Source organism: Tenrec ecaudatus, chromosome 4 (genome assembly GCF_050624435.1).
Source record: "Tenrec ecaudatus isolate mTenEca1 chromosome 4, mTenEca1.hap1, whole genome shotgun sequence".
NCBI lineage: Eukaryota > Metazoa > Chordata > Mammalia > Afrosoricida > Tenrecidae > Tenrec > Tenrec ecaudatus.
In genome coordinates, this window is record NC_134533.1 from 12,750,207 (window position 1) to 12,775,208 (window position 25,002).

General features: G+C 59.2%; 2 protein-coding genes across 2 annotated transcripts in view; both read left to right on the plus strand.

The window, feature by feature from the left end:
• Positions 1-16,626, plus strand: part of DDB1 (damage specific DNA binding protein 1) — a 22,561-nt gene extending 5,935 nt beyond the window's left edge. The window contains exons 6-27 of the mRNA XM_075545640.1: positions 730-827; positions 1,412-1,570; positions 2,063-2,146; positions 2,701-2,817; positions 3,274-3,376; positions 4,402-4,477; positions 4,555-4,663; positions 6,397-6,575; positions 6,666-6,829; positions 6,915-7,022; positions 7,147-7,354; positions 7,800-7,895; positions 8,027-8,138; positions 8,759-8,882; positions 9,182-9,346; positions 9,919-10,013; positions 13,340-13,510; positions 13,800-13,909; positions 14,062-14,231; positions 14,392-14,494; positions 15,602-15,725; positions 16,031-16,626. Of these exons, the coding sequence (XP_075401755.1) occupies positions 730-827; positions 1,412-1,570; positions 2,063-2,146; positions 2,701-2,817; positions 3,274-3,376; positions 4,402-4,477; positions 4,555-4,663; positions 6,397-6,575; positions 6,666-6,829; positions 6,915-7,022; positions 7,147-7,354; positions 7,800-7,895; positions 8,027-8,138; positions 8,759-8,882; positions 9,182-9,346; positions 9,919-10,013; positions 13,340-13,510; positions 13,800-13,909; positions 14,062-14,231; positions 14,392-14,494; positions 15,602-15,725; positions 16,031-16,114 (2,759 nt within the window). The 3' untranslated portion in view covers positions 16,115-16,626. The remainder of the gene's footprint in view (positions 1-729; positions 828-1,411; positions 1,571-2,062; positions 2,147-2,700; positions 2,818-3,273; positions 3,377-4,401; positions 4,478-4,554; positions 4,664-6,396; positions 6,576-6,665; positions 6,830-6,914; positions 7,023-7,146; positions 7,355-7,799; positions 7,896-8,026; positions 8,139-8,758; positions 8,883-9,181; positions 9,347-9,918; positions 10,014-13,339; positions 13,511-13,799; positions 13,910-14,061; positions 14,232-14,391; positions 14,495-15,601; positions 15,726-16,030) is intronic.
• Positions 16,627-20,522: 3,896 nt separating this feature from the next.
• VWCE (von Willebrand factor C and EGF domains) overlaps positions 20,523-25,002 on the plus strand; it is a 32,624-nt gene continuing 28,144 nt past the window's right edge. The window contains exons 1-4 of the mRNA XM_075547557.1: positions 20,523-20,632; positions 22,487-22,581; positions 22,685-22,774; positions 23,086-23,214. Coding sequence (XP_075403672.1) covers positions 20,523-20,632; positions 22,487-22,581; positions 22,685-22,774; positions 23,086-23,214 — 424 coding nt within the window. The remainder of the gene's footprint in view (positions 20,633-22,486; positions 22,582-22,684; positions 22,775-23,085; positions 23,215-25,002) is intronic.

Here is a 25,002-nt window from a genome sequence, read left to right on the forward strand (position 1 = left end):
GTTCCAGTCATATCTGAGCAGACATCTCCCCAAATGTGCTTGTTTGTTTTTAGCATTCTCTTTTCTGTTTCTGGAGTGTTCAGTTATTTCATTTCCCCCCAAACACAGCTTTTCTCTGTGTGTGTCGGGGGGGGGGGGGGTTGGGGGGAGATGCCTGTAAGAGCCTTGAGATGAACTGCAGAGGGGAGCAGGGAAGCTTGTCCCCTTCCTCGGTGGCAGCACACTGAGAGTGGAGCCCTGCGGCCCTGGGAAAGGCCTGGCAGACTGCTGCTGTGAACACCCCACCCCCGGGGTGGCTGCAACTTGGTTCAGGGGCGGGGGTAGGTGAGCCTTCAGACACTGAAAGATGTGCTAGGTGGGGATTGTGGGCCAGAGAGTGGGACTCATGGCCGAGCCTGCTCTTTCCCTGACTTTGTGTTGTCTGCCTCACCCTGTAGAGAGCAGAAAACTTATCTGCAGGCACTTGTGAGTTTAGCCCTGGTTGTGTGTGTGAGCGGGGAGTAAAAGCCCTTGGCTGGGGAGGAGAGCATTGGGGAGTGAGCCCACGGGAGACTTTGGAGAAGGCTCCATTGTTGGGACTGCTGGGACTCCTGGCGCTGCAGGAAAGGCACCGGGTCATCCGCGCTGCCTGCCCTTGGTGAACCTTCCATTTTTAAACTACTGGTGACCGGATATTTGCCTGAGGTAGCCTCCCTGCCCCACAGTCTGATACCGCTCTCCCTCTGGCAGTTCCCGAGCCCTTTGGGGGTGCCATCATCATCGGGCAGGAGTCCATCACCTACCACAATGGGGACAAGTACCTGGCCATCGCCCCGCCTATCATCAAGGTGAGCGGTCTCTATCCCCCATCTTTCCCTTTTCCCTCCACTGCTTCCTCCTCTGCTTGTCTGAAGTGGACTCTCAGGCGGGAGAGGTAGAGAGAGAGCCCGAGGCAGCAGCGCAGAGAATTCCTGCGGTTCCTCCATAGCGCCTGGGGCAGCTTTCCGCCCTCAGGGAACGGTCTGCACATTGCTGCATGTGACCTTTCAAGGCTTACAGCGGTCCAGTAAAATCCTGTTCCGTTACCTGGATTTCAGAATTACCCATGTAGATTTCACGCGTAAAAATGAAAGCCTGAGCACGCCATTGAATCCAAGTGTGGGGGACTAATTCCCTGTGGTAGTCTTCAGTCAGTCCTGTGACCACGCAGAGCTGCTTCTGCTCTGTCCTCCCACCGAGGGCTTCCTCAGTCAGCATCCTGAGTCCCGTGGACTCCTCCAAGCACGCACACTCTGTAAAAGACGCCGAATCTTCTGTCCCACATGTGATGGGTGCTGAGTGTCTCCCTAGCTCTGGTGCCACCTGGTCCTGGCAGGGGACGTGGCCTCGGAGGGGTTAATCTCTAACGACCGCCTGCCTTCCCTGTTGGCAGCAAAGCACCATTGTGTGCCACAACCGTGTGGATCCCAATGGTTCCCGCTACCTGCTGGGGGACATGGAAGGCCGGCTCTTCATGCTGCTGCTGGAGAAGGAGGAGCAGATGGATGGGGCCGTCACCCTCAAGGACCTTCGAGTGGAGCTCCTGGGGGAGGTAGGCCTGCCCTGTGTTCCCTCCCACTCCGCACTCTACTAGTGCCTGGCTGCCCAGGAATGGGGGACCCCCCACCCCCGGGTCACCTTTGTTACCTGGCAGTAAGTCCTGCAATTGTCCAGTGTCTCCAGGTAGTGCCTTGTCTCCCTCATGCCTTGAAGAAAAGGAGAGAAACTGGTGGGGTGCTGTCTGGACTTGGAGATGGGTCCGGTGCTGGTACTCACTGCCCCAGGCAGGAGGCCTTGAGTGTGTGTGCAGACAGGAGATCTTAGATGCAGCCGTCCGGGAGCAAGCAGCTGCATGATGGCGAATGACCCGTGAGGGTCTATTGTGGCGCGTTCTGCCCAGCGGGTCCCAGGCTGCCCTAATTAATGTAGGGCTGCAGGAGTGTCCTCCTGCCCCGCAGGTGTCTCCACGGTGGGGAGGGGGTTGGTGACTCTGTCCCTTGAGGTGCTCCTTGTGACAGCGCCCACCCTGTCGCCTGTCTTCCAGACTTCAATTGCTGAGTGCTTGACCTACCTGGATAATGGGGTTGTGTTCGTCGGCTCCCGCCTGGGTGACTCCCAGCTTGTGAAGGTGAGGAGTCCTTCTCTCCCCCGTCTCCCCTGCCACTGCCGAGTTCCTCTCCTCAGTTTGCTGATGCTCACAGGGTGCCCCATGTCCCTCTGGCCAGGCTGCCGCCTGGTTTGCTTAACTTCGCGCCCTGTGAGCTCATTCACCCAAGGTGCTAGGCCAGGCGCTCCACTGCTATCGAGTTGGTCCTGGCTCGTAGTGGCCCTCTGCAGGGTAGCCGAGGCTGCTCATTAGGTGTTGGGCGTTCCTACCCACAGACCACCCATAACCTGACCGAGGTTCTGAAACCCTGGAGAATATGGTCATTCTCTGCATAGACTACAGGAGAAGCTACACCCCCGTTGTATGTTAGCTTCCAAAGGTGCGTTGTCTCTCTCAAACCCAGTCTTGGGGCCCAGGTTAGAGATCCTGGCACTCGTTACGGAGGCTCTCCAGGGAGCCTGTGGGGCAGCAGAGGGGCAGACCTGGCCAGAGCCAGCACTGCTTTGGACTTGAACTTCCTCTGGAGGGCGGTTCGGTTGGGGACTCCCTGGACTCCCGTGGCTCTTTCTCTGCAGCTCAGCGTTGACAGTAACGAGCAGGGATCCTACGTGGTGGCCATGGAGACCTTCACCAACTTAGGCCCCATCGTCGACATGTGCGTGGTGGACCTGGAGAGGCAGGGCCAGGGCCAGGTACAAGGGTCACCCTGGGAGCGGGCAGGCAAGAGGCCAGCTCACACTGTGCTCACTCACCCTGTGTCCCTGCACACAGCTTTGGGACGGGAAGTATGTGCTGGGGACACATCCCTCCCATTGGGGTGGAACACCTGCCGTTCACTGGGTGCTCTCTGTGATCAGCCAGGCACCTCTGAACAAACAGCCTGCAGATTGTGTCTTAGTCGTTTCTCAAGTGAGGATGTGTTGGGATGGAGAAGAGGAGGTTGCCTGTTCCTGTCACGCACCCAGTAAAGGGCTGGTCTCCTGACCCTGGACCCAGCCCTCGTTCAATCAGGCAGGAGTCCAGGACCCTAACAGGCTAGCCAGGGCCCAGCTGGGTGCTTTTGCTCCCGCCACGTGTGCGTCCTCAGAGGGTCCTCATGACCCCAACCTCCGGCAGGGGCTGTTTAGGAACCTGTTCTCTCCTTGCAGCTGGTCACGTGCTCTGGGGCTTTCAAGGAAGGCTCCTTACGCATCATTAGGAACGGGATCGGGATCCACGAGCATGCCAGCATCGATCTGCCTGGCATCAAAGGTAGCCGCCCCTGCTGGGCCCATGCCACAGTACCGCCCAGAGCTGGAGGGAGGGCAGTGGGTGGGAGACTCCTTCACCACTTGGACGAGGAGAGGGAGGGCGGCCTTTGAACCACCACACTACCACCATAAAAGGGAGGCTGATAACCCCCCCGGATGCCCAGGCACTCACTACTCACAGGCAAAGGTCTGATCAGCCTAGCTTAGAAAGCAGACTCCTGCAACTAGCGGAGGGCGGGAAGGGACGGGTCTCCAGTTTGAGAAGATCTGGTGGTGGTTCTGGGATCCTCAGAGAGTGGCCAGGCAGAGCAAAACGGGGAGTCCGTTGCTTGCCGTCCTGGGCCTCGGCCCTCAGCATGGCCACCCTTCAAAGCTGCAGTTGTAGTCGGTGGTGTGCCTAACAACCCCTGCTTGGGCTTTCCTCCCACTCTGCCACTCCTTCACATTACAGGGGACGGGGTCATTCCTTATGACGTGTATGTCACGGCCATGGTGGTGGGTGGGATTCACAATCTCTGGTGCCTGTCTCGAGGAGTCACCATGCTGTTGATGGGTGGCAGGGCAGAGGAAATGAGGCAGTCTTTCCCAATGAGGGCCCCACGCCACCCAGCAGATGGTACAATGTCTTGCTTCTCCAAGTGAAGAAATTTGGTTTTCCCCAGGGTGCTTCCAGACACACGTGGATGGATTCCATCATTCCATTTGTCCTCAAACTTTCTGGGGGCCCCTCATGTTGGGTCCGGGGATTGGAAAAGGCGGGGAGAGTGTGGAATGGGACTTGGTGGTTTTGTGTGTGTGTATGGTGTGTATTTTTAAATGTAAGTTTTGGTGGTAAGTCATGGAAGTGCATTTTCCAGTTCCAACATGCAATGAAGCAAGCAGCTCACACACCACATCAGGAAGAACCTAACTTCTGAGTTGTGCAGCTGTTTGTGGGGTGGGGCAACCAGGGACTTAGGTCTGGCTTCTGCTGCGCCTGCCCGGGTGGGTGTTCATGGGGCACCCCATTTCTCACTCTTGTTCCAGGCTTGTGGCCACTGCGCTCCGACCCTACCCGGGAGACAGATGACACTCTGGTGTTGTCCTTTGTGGGCCAGACGAGGTGAGTTGGGCCGCCAGGTGCCCCCAGGGCCGGTGTGGGGGCCTGCAGGCCTTGACTGGCCAGCTGCTCTGTTGCAGAGTTCTTATGTTACACGGCGAGGAGGTGGAGGAGACGGAGCTGACGGGCTTCGTGGATGACCAGCAGACGTTCTTCTGCGGCAACGCGGCTCATCAGCAGCTCATCCAGGTACAGCAGAGGTGGCTCCTCCCACAGCCCGTCGAGTAGCCCGTACTGTGGCTCTAAACCCAAAAGAAAAAAGTGAATATGACCTGCCGACCCACTCCTCGCCGAGAACGAGCCCCTGTAACTGCGGCGAGGTTGGGTTTGATGGACAGCCCCCGAAACCCAGAGGGGCCAGTTCTGCCCTATCTTCCTGGGTCGCTGTCCATCGAATGGACTCGATAGCTGTCAGCTCTGTAGGCTCTAACTTAGGGCTGTGCTCCTTAGCTGACTCTCTTCCTGGGAGGGCACGGGTTGTGTGTGTGTGTGTGCGCGCTGGTTCCCAGGCTGGAGTTGGTGTGCATGCAGATGCTTTGGGCCTAGTCTTCTCACCAATGCCACGGTGGCTTCCCCAACCCTGAGGACTGCCGTCTTCTTTGTAACAGTCACTGTGCTTGCTCTGTGATGTTTGGAAAATACTGGGAAGCACAAAGGCAGGTTGAGGGCTGGGGTGGGGAGAGGAGGGGGTTCAGAACAGGCTGCACCACCCAGGCTCCTATGGATTGTGGGGAGAGGCGGGGGGCCGTGCCATGCTGGTCAGACATGAGGGCCAGGTGCTGGTGCCCCTACCCCCACAGGCCTTTGGTATTTGGGGAGTGGTGATGCCCTTGGGCTTGGTGCACCCCCTCGACACCCTCCACATGTTGCCTGGGCTGGCGGAGCACACACACATCTGAGGGCCCATGAACTGACTTCCTCTCCTCACTCCCCTGGGTCTTATAGCTGAGGGGTGGGCAGGGGTGTGTGTGGTGAGGTTGGTGCAAATGCAAGGCAAGAGCCTTGAGCAGGCGTCAGCAAACTGCAGCCCACTGAGGACATTTATTCGCCTGCCGGGTGTTTTTGCCCTATTTGGTCTTTTACTTCAAAATAAGATGTGCAGTGAGCATAGGAATTTGTTCATGGTTTCTTTTAAACTATACTCTGGCCCTCCAACAGGTCTGAGGGACAGTGAACTGGCCCCTGTTTAAAAAGTTTGAGGACCCCTGGTCTTGAGTTTGCAGGCCACCGTGGTGGGAGGGGTCCAGCTAGCAAGCCATTGTGTGGTCGGTGTTTTCTAACCAGGGACCTGAGGCCCGCCCTGGCACCCTCCCTGTGTAGGAGGCCTTTACCCTTCAGTGTACACTCGGTACAGAGCCCACCTTGGGGTGGGGAAGGAGCTGCTAGGCTGGTGGCCACAGGGCCGGGCTCCACTGATACAGTTGACAGCAGAGTGGGGCCCAGGCCTCGCTCGGGAGCAGGTGCAGCCGGTGGCCTGGCTGTCTGTGTGGGCGTCTATGCATGCTGCAAGCTGCTCTCAGCCCTCCTTGGTGGCCAGATGAGCTCACACACCCGTTGTCATCTGCCTGCTTTTTCCTTCCTTTCTGGGACCAGAAACATGGTGAAATAAGGCCAGCCTAGTTTCTTACCCGCACTGAAGCATTTTCAGTCATGCGTGCCCTGTAAAGACCTCAGATGGCTTAGCAAGTCTCGTTTGGGGGTTGAGAGAAACTGCTGGGGGCCCCAGGGCTTTTGTCCACCGATAGTGTCGGGGTGGGGACTTGGGGGAGGGACGCCACAAAAATGCCTGTGTTTGCTGGGTGAGCTGCCTGCTGCTCGAAGCCGTGGCCAGAGCACACGCAGGTAGCACGCCCTGAGGGCGGGTCCGGGGCTGTTCGCTCTTCTGCTTCTGTGACGCACCCAGCGCTCCTCCTCTCCCCCAGATCACCTCCGCCTCGGTGAGGCTGGTCTCTCAGGAGCCCAAGGCCCTGGTCAGCGAGTGGAAGGAGCCCCAGGGCAAGAACATCAGTGTGGCCTCCTGCAACAGCAACCAGGTGGTGGTGGCTGTGGGCAGGGCCCTGTACTACCTGCAGATCCACCCGCAGGAGCTTCGGCAGATCAGGTAGGTGCTTTTGCCACGACTTCACTTCCCGTCCCTCTGGGGCCCGCCTGGCCCCCGAAGCCCTCCTCTGCCAAAGCCTTCTCTTTCCAGCCACGTAGAGATGGAACACGAAGTGGCCTGCTTGGATATCACCCCACTGGGCGACAGCAGTGGGCTGTCCCCTCTGTGTGCCATTGGGCTCTGGACAGACATCTCCGCGCGGGTCCTGAAGCTGCCCTCTTTCGCGCTGCTGCACAAGGAGATGCTGGGCGGGGGTGTGTGCCCGTCCCCTGCCACCTGGGTGGGTGGGCGGGCCGGGCATAGGTGGGCCCGGGAGCCTAACACAGCTCTCCCTCATAGAGATCATCCCCCGCTCCATCCTCATGACCACCTTTGAGAGCAGCCACTACCTCCTTTGCGCCTTGGGAGATGGCGCGCTTTTCTACTTTGGGCTCAACCTCGAGACAGGTGAGCTTGCCCCCAGGGCTGGGGGCAGTGAGCTGGGGGTGAGGAGTGGTGCTGCGTTGAACCTTATCCATCCAGCTCCTTATCCTGTTTCCTTCCCTTCTGCCCGCGGCCTCTCTCCCTGCAGGCTTGCTGAGTGACCGGAAGAAAGTGACTCTGGGCACCCAGCCCACGGTCCTGAGGACTTTCCGTTCTCTGTCCACCACCAACGTCTTTGCTTGCTCCGACCGCCCCACTGTCATCTACAGCAGCAACCATAAGCTGGTCTTCTCCAATGTCAACCTCAAGGAAGTCAACTACATGTGTCCCCTCAACTCGGATGGCTACCCCGACAGGTGGGCCTCCTCTCTGCTGCCTCGCCCCCATGCCTCGTCCAGCGCACAGCCAACTGGGGGGATGTGCCCTTTGGGGTTCTCACTTCCCCCTTGGTAGGTCTTGCGGGGGAGGCGCCTAGATGCCGCTGGTTGCCGGTGCAGGGAACCTCGCCAGCTGCAGCCCGGAGCCTCTGGCTCGGGTTTGACAGTCCTGATGGAGTCCAAGGGAGCAGGAGACTCCGGGCGAATATGGCCCCAGGCCTGGTCCAGCCCATTGGGATTTCTGCTGCCTGGGTGCTTGAGCGTCACGATCTAGAACAGGGAGGCTAAAGGAGCCTCAGCCAGGCCTGCCCTGCACAGTTACACATAAGTCTTGTGGGGATGGCGCCCGGGTGTGATTCAGCCTGGCCTTTCCATGCCACTTCTTCGTTGGCTGCACTCTGCCTGACGCAGTCTTTCTTTGCAGCCTGGCCCTGGCCAACAACAGCACGCTCACCATCGGCACCATCGACGAAATACAGAAGCTGCACATCCGCACTGTCCCGCTCTATGAGTCCCCCAGGTGAGGGCCGGGCGGGGGAGAGCGGTCTCACCTTTCGCCACACAAGTCCCCCAGGTGAGGGAGCTGCCTGGCGGGGAGCAGGGGCTGCAGGCTGGTCCCCAGAGGCACTCTTGGCCACGTCTGTTCCGCAGGAAGATCTGCTACCAGGAAGTGTCCCAGTGCTTCGGGGTCCTCTCCAGCCGCATCGAAGTCCAAGACACAAGTGGGGGCACAACGGCTCTGAGGCCCAGTGCCAGCACCCAGGTGAGGCGGTGCCAGGCCCAGGCTTCTCGGTCGGTCACAGCGGGCGGGGGCCTCCACTCCGGAAAGGTCTCTGTGCAGGAAGCCACTCGTTCTGTTTGCTGCTTCGTCTGGGTGGGTCAGCTGTGGGCTCTTAGTGGGTGTGGGGTTGGGGACAGGGCTTAGAAGGCTTACTGCTTGCTGAGGGGGCCATGGGCAGCTCTGCCCTTGGGTCTCCTCTTCTGTGAGAGCATGAGGGCAGGGCATCTGAGTGGTCGGCGGTAGGCTCCAGGGCAGTCAGTGCTCACTGTACTTCACTGCCCTTGGGTGCTTCCTTGCTCTCTGGCCCCCAAGCCTCAGTGGTGGGGCCTTGTCCTTGACTGCGGAGGAGGGGTCTTGGCAGTTGCCTTTCTCCCTGAGTGTTTCCCAGGGATCCTTCCGTCCTTGCTGGGTCTCAGGGCCGCCAGCATCCGTCCTTCCAGCCTGTGACTGCTTGTCCTCACTCAGGCTCAGCTCGAGCATTGCAGAGTTTTCTTTGGTCGGACTACAGCCTTGCACTGCACCACCCCCAACCCCCACACATACCCTGGCCCCTTCGCCCGGGTGCCCCCTGCACCAGGAGTGAGAACCCTCTCCACCCCCAGGCCCTGTCCAGCAGCGTCAGCTCCAGCAAGCTGTTCTCCAGCAGCACGGCGCCTCACGAGACCTCTTTCGGGGAGGAGGTGGAGGTGCACAACCTTCTCATCATCGACCAGCATACCTTTGAAGGTGCAGCTGGGCTCGGTGTCGGGTCTCCCCCGCCCACAGCTTCCTCAGTAGACTGTTCTGGCTCTGTCCGTCCTGCACTGTCGTCGTCCCAGGGCGGGAGGGGGCGGGGTGGGGTGATCTGAGTTGGCAGTTCGCTCACCCAGCATGTGGGGCAGGCAGCCTTGTGTCTGCATAGGTGGGTGAGGGAGGGACAGGAGGTGATGCTCAGGGGCCTTGTGGGCGCGGTTATGTGGTGGCGTGGGGATGCAGCTGAGGTGTGACCAGCCCGTCGTCCCTCATCTCTCGCCCTCGCCTTCCAGTGCTTCACGCCCACCAGTTCCTGCAAAACGAGTACGCCCTCAGCCTGGTGTCCTGCAAGCTGGGCAAGGACCCGAACACGTACTTCATTGTGGGCACCGCCATGGTGTATCCCGAAGAGGCGGAGCCCAAGCAGGGCCGGGTTGTGGTCTTCCAGTATTCCGATGGTGAGGAGGCAGGATGGGGGGCGGGGGCTACATTCTGGCCAGTTCAGTGAAGCAGTGACAGAGCGTGGGTTTGTGCCCGGAAAGGGGCATCCGGCTCTTTTTCCTCTCAGCTGCTGCTGCTGCTCCCGAATGGGTGTGGGGAGGGCACTACGAGGCAGGGGCAGAATCTCCTCGCTCGACCGGAGAAGGGAGAAGGGCATGCTGGGAAGAGAGCCAAGTGGCCAGAATCAACGTTGAGCGCTGAGCTCGGATTTTCTGTTTGGTGGCCCAGCCCTGGGAGGGAGGCCTCTTTCTGGCTGCAGCTCTCTGCTCACGGCCTCCTGACTCCTCCCGTCTCCCCCACCCAAGAGGGTCAGCTGCCTGAACTGGCAGCTCGTCATTCTGGAGAGGTCTCTTGCCTCGGGGTCTTCCTGCTCCAGAGGCTGTGGGCCCTGAGGTGCGCAGCCTGCCTCTGGACAAGCTGCTTCTCGGCCAGGAGCTGCTCGGTAGAGAGGGGAAAGCAGAGACCCCTCTGAATGAGGTTGAGGGTGGGCTCCTGACAGACTTCTCAGAGCGCCCTCTTCGTCCTCCAGGAAAGCTGCAGACGGTGGCTGAGAAGGAAGTGAAAGGCGCCGTATACTCGATGGTGGAGTTCAACGGGAAGCTGCTGGCCAGCATCAACAGCACGGTGAGGCCCTACTCCATGGCCTTTCAGCAGTCCTGCGGGTCACGTGGGCCTTCTGAGGGGGCAGGTGCCTTTCCAGCGCCTCCCGTCTGCAGAACCCGAGTCTGGACCTGTAAGAAGTGGAGTTCTGTGTGTGTCCTGCTTCACCAGGCTCCATGTAGAAAGAAGGGCCGTAGCGGGAGCCAGGCACCATCTGTCCTGGGATCTCTGCGTGGATTTTGCAGTGACGGGAGTTGCTAGTTATGACACTCGTTTCTTCCTGAAGCTCTGCCTCCCACCTTCCACCACCACCCCTCCCCCCCGATACTGCACACCCTTATCCTGAGAGACACATCACTGGGCTCGGCTCCACAGGCCTGTCACAGTTTAGGGACAGCACAGCCGTGGGAGTAGAGGACAGTGCTCAGAGCTACTTGTCCATCAGCCCTGAGGATGGGCACCCCATTTTCAACCAAAGCACCCATAAATCTAGAGTTCCTATTGAACTGTAGCAGAAATAGAAGGTTTGGGTGGGAAGCCAGAGGCTTGGTGTCCTTGGGTGACCCAGACGGATCAACTCCCAGCAGCTATCTGACAGGCTGGGGCGTCGAGCTCAGCAGTGCCAGGGGAGAAAGGCTGTGCCATCTGCTTTTGAGTTGGACATCTGCCCTTGAGAGCTCCAAGCAGCACAGTTGTGCATTCACAGACCCCCAGTCCCACGGGGGTAGGAACATCAGGTGGACAGGTGTGGTATTGGGCAGGTAGCAGAGTGGTTGCCGTCAACAGCTTGGAGTCAGCATGGGGTCCTCCACTGAGGTGCTGAGCCCTGGACTGCTTCCAAGTTGGGGGTGATGAGGAAGAGATTTGGTCAGACGGGCTGAGCAGTGGGGTGGGCAGAGCCCCCAGAAAGAAGAATATGCTGGAAGCAGATGGGCAGGGGAGCTCATAGAAAGAGGACGAACGGGCCGGTGACACTCGGTGGGACCTTTCTGGACTGTGGTTGCCTGTGGGGAGGGCACCTAATCCGAGTGGACCTACCCGAGGAGGGGAGGGGACAGGCAGTAAGGGAAACTGCTTCGGGGCAAGTGTGTATCACAGGGAAGAGATCTGGGGCAGTAACTGGACGGACCGGTCACAGCGAGAACTTTTTTTCTCTGGTTCTGTACTTTGTGTGTGTGCGCGCGTGTGTTTTCGCTGGAGGCTAGTGGGGTAGTCAGGGCTCCTGTCCGTCCAGCCTTCTCAGCCCTCTGCCTTCACTCGTCACGAAATCATTGGAGCCTTGCACTTGGGCTGGTCTGCAAAGACACGCGGCACTCCCGGGGGCAGGGGCAGGAGGGGAGTTCTGCTGCTTGTTGACGAGCCTCTCCGTAGTTAGCGCAGCGGGCAGGGGAGCTTGGACGAGTTGCCGTTTAAGAGGGCAGCGAGCAATGGGGCGGTCCTTTCATCTGCCCGTCGCTCTGTTCTTCAGGGTGTTGGGGCCGTTTGTGGTTTTTCAGCTAAGAACTGTGGCAGCGTGTCTCCGTGCGGGTGGGCGGGCTGCATGAGGAAGAGTTGAGGTGGGGGGGGGCTGGTGCAGCAGGGGTGGCAGGCATGGGGGTGCTGGAGGCTTGAGGGGCGAGGGCTGCGTTCATCATCCTGGTTAGAGTGTACCCAGCATCTGAGGCACCCGAGGGGAGTTGTGGTCTGGACTAGAGGCTTTGTGTCCCCTGCTGGAATTAGTGATAAGGGGGTGGGGGGGGTTGGGTGGGGGGTGGAGTGGGGAGTGGAGTGGGGATTGGGAGGAGTTGAGTGTATGAGAGCGATTACGGGCGGGCCTGCGTCAGAGGAGCAGGATGGAGCTGGAGGGAGGACCTGCTGTGAGGGATAGCCCGAGGAGCAGGCCAGGTGGGGGGGGGGGGCGGTAAGAGGACAGGGATCCCAGAGGGAGGCTGCTTCTCTGTGAATGCTCACGTTCCCAGACTTGTGGGACTCCTATGGGAGAGTGGTGGGTGGCAGAGTGTGGTGGCCTGAATGTCTGTGCTGAGGTGTTTAGGGAGGAGGAATGGACAGAGGTCCAAAGGGTGATTTGATGTCCGTCCGTCCGTCCGTCCATCCCCAGGATGATGGGAGGGAACCTAGCTAGCCAAGGAGAAAGGCGCCTCGGTGAGAGTGAGGAGCCTGTGGCCTTGGGGTCTGGAGGGTCCTGTGAGCAGATGCTGGACCCGGGGTGGGGAGTGGGAGGTGAGGGCAGCCTGGGGGAGAGGGTGCAGACCAGACTGGTAGCAATGGCAGACAGGCCTGGAGAGGAAAGAAGAGGAGGAGGAGGCTTGCTACTCCCATATAGAGCTCCAGTCTCGGAAATCTACAGCGGCAGTTTCAGGCTGTCCTACGGGATCGCTGTGGGCAGCATCCACTCCGTGGTGTGTGGTTTGGGTTGTGGCAGTGAAGTCGGTGAGATGCGTTTTGGAAACGTGCTTTGTTGATTCAGGGTGTCCACAATGGATTGACAGAGGGGCTGCCACACTGGCTTCAAACGGAGCCGCTGCGAGGCCGGTGCAGGACCAGCAGGGTTTCTCTCAGTTGGACATAGGGTCGCTATGGGTCGGAACTGACTCAACAGCTGCACACTGCTATGCCAGCACGCAGTCAATAAAGTGGCGCCGACAGAAATCCATGGGGCCGTCCCCGCCTCCCCAAGGCTTCCACTCCTGCTGTGTACTCTGCAGCCGAACACAGCTCAGGCCAGCCAGATGAGCTCGAAGCGGGGCTATAGACTGCAGCTTGTCGGGAGGTGACTTCGTCCCTTCAGCTCTGGAAATGTGGGCACTGCGCTGCTCTTTGCAGTGAGAGCTCTGTGTCCCACACTGCCCTAGCTGCAGTGGCCTGTTGAACTTGACTCCACTCTCGGCCCCTTTGCTCTTGAGAAATCGGCAACACTGGTGGGCGCTGCCAGAAAGCCTCAGATCCTGACACGTGGAATTTCCAGTTAATTTTTGGTCTCTGCGGGTTCAGAAGCATCTCCCTGTTGCTAGGTTCTTGACCCGCCTGTTCAGTGGCTGAGCTCTGACTTCCAGAATGGCTTCTGTGTCCCTGTCAGTTCAGAGGGGCCCTTCTGCTCACAGGAAGGGGCATGTGGCCTCACTAGCTGACGTGCTCGCTGCGCTCCCTGTTTCCTGAGTGTGCTCTGTGTCTGCTGCTGGGATGGAATGTGGCCCTTTGGGACACCCCCACTCCCCCCCCCCACTCCCACCCCCGCCTGGAGGCCCTTCCTCTTGGCACATGTATCACTGCGCACACCTTGCTGCTGCTGCTGCTGCGCTGGGACGGGCGTGGGGTGTTGGCCCAGGCTGAGGCTGTTGGCTCCTTCCCAGGTGCGGCTCTACGAGTGGACGACAGAGAAGGAGCTTCGCACAGAGTGCAACCACTACAACAACATCATGGCCCTCTACCTGAAGACCAAGGGGGACTTCATCCTGGTGGGCGACCTCATGCGCTCCGTGCTGCTGCTGGCCTACAAACCCATGGAGGGGAACTTCGAAGAGGTAGGCACCAAGGAGCCTTGCAGGCGGGGACTGGGCTGGTCTTCCCGACTGCCCTGAACTCTGAGAGCAGATTCTGTCTCTGTCTCTGCATTACTGTGGTCAGTGGGGGTCTGGGCCTAGGGCTCAAGAGGAGACTCATGAGAGTGGGTCTTAAACAGGACTAAGCCTTCCTTCCGAGGGGCCATCTTGTGACTTCTGACTGGAAAAGGGCCCTTTCTGGATCCAGGTGAATAGAAACCGTTCTTTTCCAAGGCTGATGGTGTTTTCTCGTACCCGCCTGTCATTTAAGATTGCTCGGGACTTTAATCCCAACTGGATGAGCGCCGTGGAGATCTTAGATGATGACAACTTCCTGGGGGCAGAAAATGCCTTTAACTTGTTTGTGTGTCAGAAGGACAGGTGAGCGAGCGACTGTTTGGGTCCGTGAGGGGCACGGGCAGGTGGGTTCCTGGTGTGAATCAGGAGGGAGGGCGCACTCGCTGGCAAGGGTCAAGGCCCCAGGCAGCTCAGCATGCTGTGCTCAGGGGTGAGTTTACCACCCTTGCTTTCAGCGCTGCGACCACCGATGAGGAGCGGCAGCACCTCCAGGAGGTGGGGCTCTTCCACCTGGGCGAGTTTGTCAACGTTTTCTGCCATGGCTCGCTGGTGATGCAGAATCTGGGTGAGACCTCCACCCCGACCCAGGGCTCGGTGCTCTTCGGCACAGTCAACGGCATGATCGGTAAGGCAGACCCTTCCGGGCACATTCCCACATGGACCTCCTCCCTGAGGTCTAGGCAGGAGACAGCCTCAGGCTGGTCCTTCCTGGGCTATCCATGCTGGTGTTGCCCTTGGTCAACACAGGGAGGCCTCTGCAGCTGACTGCCCTTTCACCCCTGCAGGCCTGGTGACCTCCCTGTCAGAGAGCTGGTACAACCTCCTGTTGGATATGCAGAACCGGCTCAACAAAGTCATCAAGAGCGTGGGCAAGATCGAGCACTCCTTATATCCTTCCAGCAGAGCTGGGCCCAGTGGGCATGCGCTGGACTGCCACCTGGAAGGTCACTGCTTGAAACCACCAGCCCCTCCTCGGGAGAAAGACTGGGCTTCTTACTCCCTAACACAGTCGCGAGTCTCAGAAACTCTTCGGGGCAGCTTGACCCTGTCCTAAGGGTCATTGTGAGCCGACAGCCACTTGATGGCAGGGGTTTGGATTGTGGGGTTCCTTCTAGTGGTGTGGCGGTGCCCCAAGCTGTGCCTGTATAGCAGCTCCCTGCTTAGGAGCCGTTGGTGTTATGTCCCTGCGGGAAACTGCCTTTTCAAAAACTGGAAATGTCAGACAGACTGATAGAGCACTTGGTGTAACACCCCACCCCTGGCTCCAGCTTCAGTTGTCCATCCTGGGAGCATCATTTATGACACTACGTGTCTGCCACGGGCCCTCTTGGTGCTCCGTGTCACACGGCGAGTTTAGATCATGACATGGAAACACGTCCCCTCGGGACCTCGTTGTGCACAGGCAGCAGTTGCTGAGCGCCTTTCCTGGGAGAGGAGCTAAGCAAAGAAGCCCAAAACCCCAGAGGCCACAGAATTCCTTGCCCTGGGGCATCTGAAAGCCAAGCTGCTGGAAGTTTCTGTTCCCTGCTGGAGCTGTGAAGAGCTCTCCCCAGCAGGAGCAGGGAGGGGCTCCCAAATGAGGGGCTCCGGGCACTTCGCAGTTCTCCAGAGACTGTGGCCCCATGGAGCAGGGAGGAAAGGTCTGGGCTGGTGACCAGGATTCCCCCTGCCTGGCACACCCCCCTTCTCCCTGGATCCAGGTCCTTCCCCCAGGTTGGCCTCAGCCCCATGGTTCTGGCCAGGTGTAAACATCAGCATCCCGGAGCATTTGCAACACCTTTTAATGTCACTGGACAGGTGATCTTGGCCAAGACGTTGGCTACGTCACGGTTTATATGCCCTTCAAACACCAAAAGGCTGAGTGACTCGTGGGGGAAACTGCCGTTTCCTGTCTTGTTCCCGATGGCCACTTCGAGGCGTGGTCTGCCCAGTGGCAGGGTGGGTGAGTTGGGAACACCGCTCAGCGATTACACAGTCCTTGACTTGCCTGCCCACCTGGAGGTCCTTTCATACAGAGCGAAAGACAGAACCGGCCACAGGCTTCATCGACGGGGATTTGATTGAGAGCTTCCTAGACATCAGCCGACCTAAGATGCAGGAGGTTGTGGCCAACCTACAGGTGAGCGCTGCTGTGTGCAGCCGGACCGGGGGAGCACCCGCCCAGCTACCCAAGTCCCTGGCTGGGCGTTTGCTGGTGGAGATGGGGTACAGTTCCAACACCCACCAAGAAGCCCACTGTCCTGGGAACAACTCCTGTCTGCGCTTAAGCCGAGAAACACCCAGAGGTGGGGTGGTGTGTAAGCCAGCTGCGACCTCAGTCCACCTTGCTGACCTAAACCCCCAAAAGAGGGTGGTGGGCTTTGAAGGAGACCCTTCTCCCCGCCCAGCAAGGACCTCACAGCCTCCTTCCCTCCCTCCTCGCAGTATGACGACGGCAGCGGCATGAAGCGGGAGGCCACTGCAGACGATTTGATCAAGGTCGTGGAAGAGCTGACTCGGATCCATTAGCCAAGGGCAGCCCTTCCCTGCCCCTTCCCTGCCCCTCGCTGTCTTGGCTGCGGGGGAAACCTCACAGAGCCACCGAGCTGCGGGGCCGTGGATTTCTTAGAACTAAAGCCTCGCCGGGTCCCGTATGATTCAGCCGCTCCCTTGGGCCACCTAGGCTGGACTGGCATCTGGGAAGAAGCCCGCGTCTCTTGTCTCACTCATGCGTTGTCCTCTGCTATCCTTTGGTGTGGGGCGGGGGTGTGGGGGAGCGGGCGGGGTGGGGAGCGGGCGGGAAGGGGCTTGTCTTTCAATTGAGGACTTCCTGGACCTTCTCTTGCCCAGGGAGCGGCCAGGGTCTGGGGGCTTGGCCACCAGACGGGCTGGGGCGGCCTGACATCAACCCAGGAGGTGGTGGATGACCCCCCAGTCACAACCCTTCGTCTCAGGGCGCCTGCCCTCGGAGAGGAGGCATGGGGGATGTGACTTGATTGTTAGTTTCTAAGTTTTATCAAATAAAGTAGACTCTAAGACGAGCCAGCCATCTGTGGGAGTTTCTCCGCTGTTGGCTCTCCTGTCGCCCCATGTGGGTGACTGCAGCTCCTTGTCCTTTCCTGCTCGAAGTGGCAGCACCAGCTCCTCTCCTCGGCCCTCAGGTTTGGGTGGAACCCCAGGGTCGGTCACCAGTGGAGTCCCAGCTGCTTCAACTGTTGGCCTGGGGACTGCTTGGGCCGCCTTCCCAGACCCGGGTTTACCCCTGAGTGCCTGCTTGCGTGCTGAGTGTGTAATGGCAGCCAGCTGTACACACCTCCCACCTCAGTCACCTGCTTCCTGTGCCCCGAGCCCTTTGGCATCTGTCTCCTTGGATTTCCTGCATCGGGCAATCACTGGGCCTTGGGTTTTGGAAGTCCTGGAGCAGAGCATGTTCAGGCTTGCTCTCTCTCAAACAAAGCCCATCTTCTTCCAGCTTCATGGGCTTGTGGGGGTCCGTGGGTGGGGGGCTTTCTCCCCTTGCACCCTGTTGGGAATAAAGGCCACTCTGTCCCTGAGACGGAGCACGGCTAACCGTGGACATGTGGGCCGGCGCATTTTAGACTAGCATGTTTTGGGAAAATTGCTGTTTCCATTTGAAACCGGTTTTGAGAGGTGCATGCTTAAGTGGGGGCTGGTGGGGGGCACAAGAAGGGGCATAGGATGAATCATCTCCCCAAACCACTGTTTGCTTGGAGCGCCATGTTGATGGGGATTCTTGAAAGTTCTGGTTTGTATTTGAGAAGACCTGCTCCCCCCTCCACTGAGACACGCGTTCCTGGGGCAGGCAGGCTGCAAGGGACAGGCTGGGCTCCAGGATGGGAGGGCCCACAATCAGGAAGACAGACTGGGAGCGGTGCCAGCCTGGTGCTCCTGTGGTCAGGGACTCGGCTGGCACCTGCTGCCTACAAAGAGTGGAGCTGGTTATTGATCAAGTCGTCCCTCAAAAGCAGAGCATTCCGGTCAGTGGACATTATGCCATAAGCGCCCAGGACCCAGTTTTGAGGTACCCACCCTTGGGAACCTGGCGTTATGCAGCCACACCCACCAAAGCCAAATTCACTGCCAAGTCGAGTCAGTGTCAACTCACAGGGTAGAACTGACCCTCTGGGTTCCAAGAGTAACGGAGTAGAAAGCCCGCCTGAGTGGCTGGTCAATTCAAACTCCCCATCTGGCAGTAAGCAGCCCAGTGCACTTGACCGCTATGCCACCAGGGCATCTTGGCCCCTCTTCAGAATCATCAGTCACCTCTGCCTGCCGGGTGAAAGGTGGTCTTCAGAGCCCTGCTCCAGCCAGCTGGACTGGCTCCCTCCCTCGAAGCCTCTGCACGAACAGACCTTTGGGAACTGACTAGAAACACTGACTCACCACATGGCCACTTAGAAAAAAGGTCACAGCCGAGGCATGTGTGCTGCTGCCAACAACTCCGCCCTCCAGAGAGGGTCCCTTTGTCACCCAGTGGCCCCAGGCCACAAGTGGGGGAGAGGGGAGGCTCCTTGAGAGCCCTGGAACAGCCGGAAAAACCTGGGGGTCCAGGGAACACAGAGACCCAGAACCAGAGGGAAGCTAAATTGATACCAGGAGCAAGGCCAATGCCACCGGCTGGTTAGAACATGGTTTTGGGATTTGCCAGCAGGATTTCCCTCCTGCACACTCGCATCCCTGCTATTCCAGCTGCCCACTCGCTGGCCAGCCTGTGGAGGATGAGCTCCAGGGTCGGACCCCCACAGGTGGTAGGGTTGGAAACTGCTGGAAGGGAAGCTGCCATTCGATGGCAGGGTGGAAAGAAAAGGCGCCCTGTGCAATTGGCTCGGGATTGTGGGTAACTGCGGGGCCAGGAAGCAGTAGGTCCTGGTGGACATCAAGTGGTCACCTTCATAGGGACAAGGCCCCAGTGAAGAGCTGCATGCTCATCCCCATTTCTGAACCAGCCAGATGTCCAGGAGAGTGGTGAGTCCATGCATGGTCAGCCTCCAGGTGCACACTGGGAGCCTTGGAGCAAGTCTTGGCGGGAAACAGGCTGGGTGGTGAGGGAGAAGGTGCAGTGCTGGCTTTCAGAGGCAAGACGGGAAGATGGCCTTGCTCTCTGCACACCCTCAGGACCCAGACTAGCCCCAGATAGATGTTCCAGTCACCTTTTGATATAAAACGTTGACCACATGGAGGAGAGGGGTCAAAAGTAGCCAGGTGAGCTAGCGCAACCACGTAGACTCAGGTGCGGCAACTTAGCAGCTGGTGCTAAAAAAAAATGCCTTAGCAAGGTGATCTCCACCCCCAGGTTCTTCTGCACCACTGCCAACTATTCACCCTAGCAGCATCATGGGGTTGCCAAAAAGAAGTAGCCTTCTGCGTAGATCAAGGCAGGGCATTTGGAAGGACCCCTGGGGGCGTTGCAGGGGCCCCGCGTTGGGCTGCCAACTGCAAGGCCAGCAGTTTGAATCCAACAGCTGCTCTTCAGGAGCAAAATGCTTTACTCCTGGAAAAACCATGGAGTCAATTCTGACTCCTAGGAAGCTTCATACAGACTTAGAAAGGAACTGCCCCCGCGGGTTTCCGTGACTGCAATGAAAAAGGCCCTCGACAAGACAGGTTGACACAGTGGCTGCAGCCAGCGTCTCAAACAAGGACAGCTGTGAGGATGCCGCAGTGACAGGCAGTCTTTGCTTCTGTCCCGCATCAGGTCGATAGGAGTCATCTAACAACTTCTATAAGGAGTTCCTCCCAGTACCCACAGCAACCGTCCTTCACGTTCTATAGGTTGCTATGAGTTGGAATTGACTTATTCTTAGGGGTGGGCGGTGGTCTGGAAGCAAGGAAGGGAGGGTCTAGGCTGGAGCTGGTACACCAGCGTCCTTCCTGCAGGCCCAAGGCAGCCAGCAGAGGGCAATCCTAGCAGCAGAGCCACAAACCCAGACCCAGCTTTGTTGTTTTTAAAGCAGGCAAGAAAACACTTCCTAACATGTTACAAACTGACTGGGGCTGCATTTTGACAATCAGCTAGCGAGCTCCTTATCCCTAGCAGTGCTCAAGGGGAAGGTTGACCAGTTGGACCTGGTGGCTAGCATAGGTTCCTGGGCAAGTTCTCTCTACTTCCACCCTGCCACCTGCTCCCTGCAGGGCCTTCGTCTCTGGCTGACTTCTAGGCTGTGAGTGTGGCCTGGGGCAGCTGCAGAAGGCGCCTAAAGAGACGTCCAGTTCTATTTTTCCACTGACAAGCCCAGGGTCCCCACCCTTAAACGCACCCAGCAGTGCCTGGCGAGGCCACATGTGTCCTAGGTGCCCAAAGGAATCTGGGGGTTCCAGACACCCCCCAGGCCAGAGAATGGGTGGACCTGTGCCCCACAAGCTTAGCTCTCAGGCCTTGAAGGTAGGCTGGGATCGACCTAGGCTCTGGGTTTGCAGATCCAAGCTTCGTTCACTTGACTACAGAGGCTTCTTGGGCTCTGCAGAACTTGCAGTCTCCCCAGGTCTCCCCGCCAGCCTGGTTCTTCCTCCCAGGGCCTCCTCAGTGTGACGCCCACAGCCCAACTCGACCCATGCAGGGGGTGTGAGTGAGCCCAGGGCGAAACTCCGCCCCAGGGGTCCCCGATCTTTGCCCCCGGTTCGGCCTCTGCACCTCCCCTGAGAGGCCACGGGCTGGCGATCTAGGGGAGAGGCCTTTTGTGCGCCTGGCTCCGAAGGGCCAGAGACCCACCCACCCCCGCCCGCGGCCCCTGCACCCCCGGCCCTCCTCCTCGGCGTCTGCACCCACCCCCGCTACCCCCCGCCCTCGGCTCCCGCGTGCCAGCTCGGGGCTCGCTGGTTCGCTCCCCGCGGCGCCGGGAGGAGGGGCGAGGCCGGCAGCCCCCTCCTCCTCGCGGCGCCCGCGTCCAGCCGAGCCGGGGACCCGCCACCGCCGGTCATGTGGGCCGGGCTGCTGCTCCGGGCCGCGTGCGCCGCGATCCTGCTGCCCGGGACCCCAGGCCGAGGCTTCCCCGGGAGGAAGGCGCCCGGGCACTTCGTCCCAGAGAGGTAAGCGCCGTGTCCCTGCCCCGCGGAGCGCCACCGGCGCCTGGGGGCGCGCCACCATGTGCAGGGGAGCGGCGAAGGCGCAGTCCACCCCTCGGGAACCGGACAAAGACGGAACAACGTGCGCCCCGGGGCGGGTGCCAGTGGGCTCCGCTGGCCACCATCTGAAGGGTCCCGGGCAGAGATGGGGACGGAGACAGAGAGCGGGGCTCCGGGTGCACTTCTGAGCTTGCGCTAGAACCCAGACCCCTGCTGCAGGGAGCCCGAGAAGTGCCACCAGGTCGCTCCGGATGGTCGGGGTCGCTGGCTCTGGCTCTGGGAACGAGCTTCCCAGGGCCCTGGTCCCGCGGGCTGGTTTGGCGTCCCCTGTGCAGAGGCGCATGGGCTTAGGGTGCCCGCGACCCCTCGCGGCGCGTGTGCGTGTTCAGAGCGAGGGGACTCGCTGTCAGCGGCCGCCTGGCCAGTGGCCACGCTCCTGGGGGCAGGAGGCAAGAAACCCACATGTGGACTCTGCTGCGCCCCCACCAGTTCCTGCTGGGGGGGACGCCCCCTGACGGAGTTCCACCGCAGGGACAGCTCAGTCACTTAGCCACCTGCCTCTGCCCCTTCCAGCCCTGGAAGGTTCCTTGGTGGCTTCCCCTGCCATGTTCTGACACATGGTGGTCCCCCTCCCAGGCTGCTGCCCCAAAGGACTTAGGACGGTTGGTCTAGGCTTCTCTGTCAACCATCTTGTCCTAGAATGGTTGTCACATTTGAAATCACCTGCCCAGTCTCCACCTTCCGCACCTTGCTTTGCTCCCCAAAGCAGGACAGGAGGGCAGGTGTCCCGTCCACGTCCACTGTGGTCCTGCCCAGCAGCGAGCTCCCAGCAGACCACATACTGCTTGCTGGACTGCGCTGCCCATTGCCTCGGACGGGGTGGGTCTCACTTGCTGGACTGCGATTCCCAATCCGTGCTCATCAATCACTGGAACCAGTTACAGTCTGCTCTCCTCCTGGGCGTTTGCACATGTAGTTCCCTCTGCCAGGGACTCCTACTCTCTTCTTCCCCTCCCCCACCCCTTCCAGGAAACCGCCCCCCCCCTGACCTGAGTAGGGGGCTCCATGCCCCACTCCATCGTGGTGGCTGCCATGCCCTGATGTCTGCCTGGTGTCCCTTGAAAGGGGACACTAGGTCCCCTCTCACCCTCAGCCTGTGTCTTGGTGAGAAGACCTTTCTTCTCCAGTTTTGGTGCAGCATGGTGAGCACACATACCCCCTCCCCCACATACACACTCCATCCTAGGGATGCAGTCATGCCAATGCACCCCACCCCAGGGCACCTCCTTCCTCTGCTTTGCCCTCCCTGCACATTCCTGCCACCCCATCTCCCCAGCACCTGGAGTGGTGCCTGATACCCCGGGACGTCCTTCTTGGGGAGATGGGGTGGCAGGGAGACAGAGAACGGACAAATCATATGACGTGTGTGTGTGTGTGTGTGTGTGTGTGTGTGTGTGTGGCTGGCTAGGTGAGGGAGGGAGCAGATGTTTGACCACAGCAGACCCTCCTGAGGACTGTAAATGCAAAGACCAGAGGTAGTAGGTGTGGGGTGGGAGGGGGCCCTTCAGTTTGGAGGCCCCTCTCCCTGTGGCTCTTGGCTGAGTCAAGGTGAGCCAGGTGATCTTAGAGGCTGGTGGTCTGTTCTCTGGAACCTCAGGTGTGTCTTGTCTCCCAGGAGAGGGGGTCTGAGCCGTCTTCCGTTGTGCACAACAACAGGGTGGGTGAATAGCTCTCAAACTGGTGAGAGGCCTTCGCAGCCCTGCTGGCCAGCCCCTGCCCCAGGGCAGGCTGTGGCGAGTGCTCTCTCCTCTCTTACAGACGCCGGCTGGGTCCCCACGTCTGCCTCTCAGGCTTCCCAAGTGGTTGCTGTCCCGGCTGGGCGCCCTCCCTGGGCAGTGGGCATTGTACCTTACGTAAGTGCCATGTTGTGCCCCCAAGCTTCTTTCCTCAGCAGGGCACGGGGTGGGGCTGGCCGAGAGACACTTCCCCTGTCCCTCACCTGCATTTCTCCTCCAGCCCTCTGCTCCTTCGGCTGTGGGAGTGGCATTTGCATTGCTCCCAACGTCTGCTCCTGCCAGGATGGAGAGCAAGGGGCCACCTGCCCAGGTAACAGGACGGGCGAGGGCTGGTGGGTAGGATGGCAGTAATCACACCTGGTCCTTGAGGTGTGTTCCCGCACAAGGAGCCAGTTCACTCACTGCCAGCGGGTCCATCGACTCACAGCGACCCTGTTGGCCGGGGTTGAACTGACCCTGTGGGTTTCCCAGACTAACTCGTGACAGGAGTGGAAAACCTTGTCTTTCTTCCAAGGACCCTCTGGGGGTAGACTTTATTGTGCCCATTTTACAGATGAAGAGATGGATTTGCAGGACTTAGGGCCATGTGGTATCTGCTCACCGCTGTCATGCCTGTTTTAGAAGCCCACGGAGTCTGCGGGGAGTACGGCTGTGACCTCACCTGTAACCACGGCGGCTGTCAGGAGGTGGCCCGAGTGTGCCCAGTGGGCTTCTTGATGACAGAAACAGCTGTTGGTATCAGGTGTACAGGTGAGAGACCTGGGGGGTAGGACCCAGTAAGGCGGGGCGGGAGCTCTGCCCTCTTCCGCCTGCCCTTTCAGGTGGTGTCCAGAGAGGTTCACAGTGGGTAGCCAGGCCAGGATGAAACCAAAGGACAACACTGAGCACCTGTTATAGGCCAGGCTCGTTGGGTGGTGCCACAGGCTTGGGGAGTGGGGGAGGAGGGGAGGTGGAGGGAGGGGGAGAGGAGTGTTTCTAGTTTACTTGGAGGTGCCTTGAAAGTGCTATCTCAGAGAACTCAGCCAAGGAAAGCCCGCAGGAGCACAGCTCTGGGCTGACACACGGGGGCTCGCCAGCAGACAGGTATTGTGGGCTCGAGGCTGCAGCTAGGAGAGTGATCTCTTGTTCTGGAGCTTCTGGTGTGGGGATGGAGACCAACCACGGGGCAGTGACACCCAGGGCCAGGAAGCAGGAAACGCAAGGTGCTGGGGGTTGGGGGGGTGGGCACAGAGGGGGCAGGGCACCTGGATTGGAGTGACTTCCTTGATAGGAGGCAACGTTTGCCAAAGACAGGTGAGTTGGGGAAGCCAAACTCATTCTTTGGTTGAAGTATTATTTGTGATTAAAATAAACAAACAGACAGATAGACAGACAAACACAAAAGATCCTGACCATCACAGCTCTGAAGGGCAGCCAGGGATGTGGACCAGTATCTTCAACATCTTCAACATCCTGACCCATAGCGACCCCCAAGAACAATGAAACACCTGCTGGTCCTGCACCAGATCCCAGCTGTTCTTATGTCTGAGCCCATTGCTGCTGCCACTGTGCCCATCCTTCAGGCCAAAGGTCTTCCTCGTGTTCCCTGACTCACAGTTAGGCTCGAAAGGACAAGGCAGAACCAAGCATGGCGACTTCTCCAGGGCCTGGTCTCTCCTGTCAACAAGTCCAAAGTACCTGAGAAGGAGCCTCCCATCTTCCTAGAGAATTCACAAGCCCCTTCCTTTGGAGTTTCAGCTTTGTAAAAATAAGGTCCATCCCCACACACACACCGAGAAAGAACATTTGGGAAATAAAAAGCAAGATGAGAACAAAGGCGCCCCCAGGCAGCCGGGACCCAGAGATACTGTTACTAAGGCCCAGAGAGAGATACTGTTACTCACAGTGAAGGTGGTTCTCCTGGTCCCACCCCTAGTGAGGGAAACAAAAGCCACCGGCTGAGGCCTTGAACCAGGTTCCCTTCTGCTGAGGGTTGAAACAGACTCAGGGCACCTGCCAACAACCCCCACCCCCGCCCCTGGTGGGATGGGGGCGGGGTCCGTTAGTGAGTGTGTGTGTATGTGCAGACACGTGTGCCCTTTACAGACAGAAAGAAGCACACGGCTTGCTATATGTTTGTCCACCATTTTTCTCACTGGATAGTGTATCAGTATGCCCTGCTGGGCTGGGCTGCTGAGGACAAGGTCAGCAGTCTGAAAGCGCTAGCCACTCCTCGGGGAACGATGGGACTTTCTGGCTCCCGGAAAGAGTGACCGTCTCAGAAACCTACAGGGGCAGTTCTTCCCTGCCCTGTGCAGTCGCGGAGTTGGGACTGACTCATTGGCAGCGAGAAAGATGCCGTCTGTGGTTCATAGAAAAACTCTCGGGGAAAAAAAAAAAAGAAAAACTCTCGGCCGGCTGTCGAATTGATCACATGGTATCACAGATGTTGGCATCGCACAGCCTGGCGCACCCCCCCCAACACACACACACACACACACACACACACACACACACACACACACACACACACCATCTCCTGACTCAGAGCCAGACCCA